This window comes from Chanos chanos, chromosome 5 (genome assembly GCF_902362185.1).
Source record: "Chanos chanos chromosome 5, fChaCha1.1, whole genome shotgun sequence".
NCBI classification, from domain to species: Eukaryota; Metazoa; Chordata; class Actinopteri; order Gonorynchiformes; family Chanidae; genus Chanos; species Chanos chanos.
In genome coordinates, this window is record NC_044499.1 from 43,285,346 (window position 1) to 43,291,546 (window position 6,201).

Genomic DNA, 6,201 nt, shown 5'->3' on the forward strand with positions numbered 1-6,201 from the left:
GATATATGGATGTATAAGGTATAAACTGAGGATTGTGAAGGAATATACAAATTATGCTGAGAAAAGGACACTTAACAAAAGATAATGATGGATTTGATCTGCACTGAGATTCATTTACAGAGTCCATTCATGGTAGTCTGTGTTCTCTCTCAGAATAAACCTTTATATTTTCTGTACCACTGAAGTGAGCTGGGTAACCATGTATAAGCATAGGCTGACATTGTAACAGTCATACCTCACCTTGTCTATGACTTTCAACCATTTTATGTTTTCTTCTTAGTTGTGAAATGAAGTCCCTCTTGACTCACTCTGTAGTCTTGGCCCTGACCTGAGTTAAAACTATTTTGAGTGTGACTCTCTGATCCTTTGCTGGATGTCTGGAGACCATTTGAGTTAGATGAAAACTGGACCTGAAGTGACTGTGATGTTTTGTGGTTAGCTAAGTTGTACCATATAATTATGTTTAAGATGTAGGATATCTCCTTACCCCTAATACTGGTGTTTGTAACACAGAAATGTACAAAGAGCATTGTTACAACTCTCAGAAGTCTGCTGAAGTAAGTTTTGGGAAATAGTTAGGCCTACTTGTGAAGTCCTTAGTTCTAATGATAAAGAAATGACTTTTGTTGTCAAAATGCACTTTTTTTTTTTTTTTTTTAGAATTGTTTCGAGATGAGGCTTCTCTATCAAATGGAACTTGCACATAGACAATGACTAAATGAATGGCGTAGCTGTAAAAAGAAAAAAAAAATCTGTAAAGCATTAATATGAAAACATGGTGTGTTCAAATGAATGGTTGCAAACAGGATCCTGGTGTACATAGAAAAGGCATATTTATGCTGTAAATTACTCAGAGTAAGCAAAGTGTTTGCTTATAATAAAGTAACTGTTTTACAAATCTTGCTTCACTGTTGTTTATTTACTGCATTTCACCTTATGGTAGCAAAATGTCTACTGTATTTTTACCCCTGTGAATACAATATAATACTTGTACGGTTCTCAAAGTAATGATGAAGTGTGAGAATCTCCCACTTTCTCAACTCTGGAAGGCAAGAAAGCTTTCCTGTGATAACAATATTTTTGTGTGTTAGCCTATTGTCTCTGGCTCGCAAAAGCAGCATCGTAACTTTTAACTTAATGACGTAATATTGGTTTGGTGGCCTCATCAAGTAACCACGTCTCATTCTGAGGCCGTGGGTATAAGACAGTAAAAAGAACTGAACTGAAATTATTCTGCCCCCACACATATCCTCCCATTGTAGTACTTGAATATGAATAAAAATGACTCTCTTCTAAATGACAAACAGTGAGCATTACCCCTTGACGAAAAAGAATGATTTACATGCATCGCTGCTGCAAACTTTTCGAATATGGAGGGCACCTGAAAGCGAAATAAAACGAAACACTAGATGGGGCACTAAGCGCCCTTTTGATTAAAGCTGTCCGCTGAACCGCACGGAAATGGGGAAGAATTTAAGTGATGAACCTACTTCCGTAGAACTGTGTATACATTTGCAATGAGTTTTGAGTGGCCCTGGCAATATAATTTCCCCCCATTTTTCACGTAAGTACCAACCTTTCTGTGTTAACGCTATGCTGCAGATGACAGTGATCAGAGTAATCATTTTGTTTGCTCGGTCTGTTTTTCGCCGGCTTAATGGCTTTGCAGAGCAAGTAAAACAGCCATTTAGCTGGATTCACGCTAAGGAAGTAATCAGTGCTAGCACAGCAGTAAGCCGTGTCACAGTTTTCGCGAACTTTTAAGTCAGCACACAAAATGGGTGAGAAATAATACACTACCATTAGCTTACAATGAATAAGTGGTCAAAACTTTGTATGTCGTGAAGAACAGTGTAATGTGCACCACCTCTCTTCGCTTGTCATCAAATCGTTTGTGAATGACATTCATTCCAAGCTAGCTACATTACCTAACAATTAAATCAACGCTTGCCCGGCAATATATTTTTAACCTATCCTTGATGTTTCTAACTTCATCTTACTGTCCAAAATAGAATGTTTCATGTTGTGTAATATTGCATATTGTGTAATAGTGCAATTATTATGAACTGAAACATTGTGGCACTGCTTCATGACAGATTGCAACCCAATGTTGACACGAGACAGAAACAGCTCGCGGCATGGTGTTCGCTTGTGCTGTCCTACTGCCGTCATCGCAAGCTCTACACTTTGGACGTAATGGAGGCACAAGAGAGCCCTGTTTTCAACAACAAGAAGATCGCGAGTATCCTATGAATTCAGTCCAGGTGTAACCTTGAAATCAACAGTGATTTCTAACAAAGCTAAATGTCGCCGATACTTTCCTTGAGGGGACTTTAAGATTTAGGGAAACACATTTTGAACTTTTATCGAATTTTAAGGGCTCATTTCTATCACAAATATATCTGGAGCTCTGAATGTTTTGTGCTCTTACAAGTCACTCTCAAACGCATTATCAGCAGCCAAAAATGTCAACATAAGCTCTGTCCACTTTACTACCCACTATCTTACGTTCATTTTGAACAAACAGCATTAGGCTATTTGATTCAAAACATTGTATGAGCATAGGCTGGCCACACACCTGTTTCAGTTCTGTTTTATCTGTGTGTCTGCAAGAAAATACTTCTTGAAAACCTTTATGTTCTTCAGGCTAGGTTTTGTGTTTCAATTCCTTAACTGTATACTCAGGAAAATTGTCAATGGAAGCCATCCAAGTTGTCTTTGAGGAACTAAGGAAAAAAGGTGGGTTACACTGAAGAATATGGTATTTCAGAGATAGCAATCCAGATATTTGTAGTTGGCATCCAAGTCTATCATAATAGCAGGATCACTGTGTATAGATTGAAAATCCTAAATAACCAAATTGAATGGACATTAAGTAAAATACCTGAGACCATTCTGGTCATTTAGTATATATAATGAGGATACTTACATTGACTGAAGAGAGTAATAACTAAAGACAATGACCTGGCAGTTTTTCTCTAGTCATAATTTAAAGACATCATGAAGAGTTAACACTTCTATGGTTTTAGGCAACCTGGAATGGATGGACAAAAACAAAACTCGTTGTCTTGTAATGTGGAGACGACCTGAGGAGTGGGGAAAACTTATATATCAGTGGGTGAGCATTGTTCCTTAAACTCGTGTTAACGCAGTAAAATTCATGTCTTTTTTTTTTTTTTTTTATTTCCTCTGTGTACATCGTCAGCTAACAACAAAATTATCTCTGGGTTGTTCAGGAAGTGTGAGAGCATTATTCTGATAAAATGACATCTCGAGACCCTTGAACTAACCAATGATGTTTTAGAATGTGAGGCTAAATATCATTGTAGAGACATAAAATAACACAGATAAAGCCGACAATGTTCTCACCACTGGAAAAAGACGTTCCAAGATATTCTGGAACGTTGTGTTTGTACAGCATGCTGCCACTTGTTCCAGTGCTCATCAGGCTTTCTTTTTAATTTCCTGGCCTTGTCGGGGAGGGGTCACATTTTCTTGTAGGGTAATGCCATGTTCTGTTCCCTGCCAAAGACTGAATTAGTAACATAGGAATTAACACCACCAGAAAAGCCTTATCTGTTACTGGTGTGCAGCACAACATATATATTTATAGTCTATACCTTTAGTCGGTACTTGTTTCAGTATTATGAAACAGCAAAAAATGCATTGAAATAGCACAAAGTTATTGACAACCAATGAATGTTTATGGTTAAAATTTAAAGGTCTTGTCAAACAAGATGTTGTTGGTAGCTAATTCATGTATGGAGTGTATTGTTTGTGTTTGACATTTATCTTCTCTCTCTTGTATTTTTAGGTATCTAAAAATGGCATGGTCAATTCAGTGTTTACACTTTATGAATTGTCTAACGGTGACGACACAGAAAATGAGGGTATGAACAGTATTGTCACTCGATTCCTCAGTACAGAGCAAAATGATTCCCAAATTTCATTTGAGCACAGAAAGTGATTGTTTGAACTTCACTTCCCAGAGTTCCATGGGTTGGAAGAGTGGATGCTGCTGCGATCACTTCAGGCTCTACAAACCGAAGGCAAAGCAGAAATTATTACCATGGACGACGGAAAGGGCGTCAAGTTCTTTTGACTTCAGAAGTGGATTTTGGGAGAGAGGTTTTATAAGTTGAGTCTTACAGATCTGGGATGGCCCTTTTCCTCATGGGCCTCTAAAGGCTACAGTTTATTGCCAGGCGGTACCACAACACTCCATTGCATACAGTAGTTTCATTACAAGTCATGCTCTGTGGTAGGAGTATGTGTGTTGGTTAAAATCCCGACAAGCATTAAAGTGAGTCTGTATTGAAACTACTATATTGATAACACCTGCTAAACTGGAGTTGACTCCCTAGCCAATCCAGTGAATTTATCAGGAAATGATTCCACTCATGGAGATCTTGTTGGTAATGCTGAAAAAATCAGTCCCCTACCGATATGTCTTGGTGTATTTAGGTGACCACATATCTCCTTTGAACTTTTCCCTTTTCATAATTTTCTTTTTTTGTTCATACTTTGTTTTAATTTCTCACCTTTTAGTGCTGTAAAACTCAATGGACTCTTGTTGTACTTGAATTGTGCATCTCTATACAACCACAAAGCCCAAAGACAGCCTCATAATCCCAAAGGTGGTTTTTGGGAATTTGTAATGCTTCCTGTCAAAGACACAGATAAGTAAGGACACTCAATGAGTCCTTGTATTGTCGTGTTTTTACTGATAATGGTGGAACTCCAGTTAACTTAAACATCCTGGTAGCATACATTCACTGTCCATTTCTGTATCTGTTCACCTTTTATACCAATGTAATAAAATGGGATGCTTTCTTTTCTTTTTGTTACCATCCTTCAAAATGCTTTATTTGTTTGGATTTGTGAATGGTCTTAACCTTGACAAGATGTGAACACTAAACCAATTTTACTGATATCTCAGTGATGTTTTCTCTGTGATCTTACAAGTCGCTTTATGTGCTTTTTTTTTTTACATCTTAGTAGAGAACATGATTTTGAAAACGTGAACGTATGGTCACTAACCTAGGCTCTGTGTTTCTACTATAGGCTAAAAGTCCGTCAATTATAAAAAAAGAAAAAAAGAATAAAATTAGAATATCTTTACTCTCACATTCAGCTGGAGGTGAAATCTCTGCGGAGGTTTAGCCTGTGGGACTGAATGAAGATATTTGTGTGGTTTTGTTTATCATGAGAATAATTTGGAGCACCTCCTGTGTTGCTAGGTTGTTTTAAGCCATCTGTTCTCCTAGGTGCAGATGTAACTGCAACTCCTAACTACAATGTAAAACACAAATCTTGATCCGTATGTAGTATGCTTTGAATATTTTGTTGCATCTTACACCAGAAAGGAGACCTGAGTCTGTCGAAGGACAAATGTGTAATAACTGATATTTTTCGGAAAGTGTCTTAATAGAGGCAAATGAAAAACATGACATAATCTTGTTATTTCTGAGGAAGCTTGGCTTTCCCAGAGAGCATAGACAGTATGCCTGTGGCATTTCCCTTCACTAAATTGACACAAATTATATTCTCTGTCTGACATGAGAAAGATCCAAAATAGACAATTCAGACTCAGCAGGGGTACTATTGTTACAGCTTGTCAAAATACTTTTTTCAATGTTTATTTTTGTATCAAAATTAAATTTCCTTTTTCAAATGTTACACATGTGTAAGTCCAAAGGCCAGACTTTTCTCTAAGCGTCCGTTCATCATAGGCCAATTTTCAGAAGATTTTTGCAACGAATGCCCCCCCACCCCACCCCACCCCCCACCCCTGTGTGCTCGCAGGATCTCAAGCGTCCTTGAACTCCGTGTGCATGTGTTTACCATTAAACACGCGCATTTCTTTTGCACGACAGCAGATTTTGTTTTGAAATGTATTTCATTTGGACGAGCACGCATCATTTAGCCCGTTAAATAGTCGGGAGTTAATTTGGTGTTACTCGGAGAGAACATGACGTACAGCCTTAAGTAATACACAGGGGCCAGCAGAGTGATGTTGCCCGGTGTTGTATGTGCTGTCTCTCCAGATCCTGTTTCCTGTGCTGTCTCGAGAGATTTAATTAGGAAACCACAGAGGTCAGAAAAAGTCTTGGTTGTTCTAATTTAAGTCTTAATCATGGAATATTTGAGGCCAATAAGGATTATAGATCATCACAAACGTACAAATGGTTTACCGCACAC

The 6,201-nt window shown here is 37.9% G+C and overlaps 1 protein-coding gene across 1 annotated transcript; it reads left to right on the top strand.

Annotated features, from left to right (window-relative positions):
• The first annotated feature begins 1,500 nt into the window (after positions 1 to 1,500).
• vps25 (vacuolar protein sorting 25 homolog) lies at positions 1,501 to 4,782 on the top strand. Its single transcript, XM_030775426.1, has 6 exons — positions 1,501 to 1,564; positions 2,097 to 2,242; positions 2,686 to 2,739; positions 3,030 to 3,118; positions 3,815 to 3,890; positions 3,990 to 4,782. The coding sequence occupies exons 1-6, from the start codon at positions 1,518 to 1,520 to the stop codon at positions 4,100 to 4,102; spliced, it is 525 nt and encodes a 174-aa protein (XP_030631286.1). The 5' UTR covers positions 1,501 to 1,517; the 3' UTR covers positions 4,103 to 4,782.
• Positions 4,783 to 6,201: the final 1,419 nt, after the last annotated feature.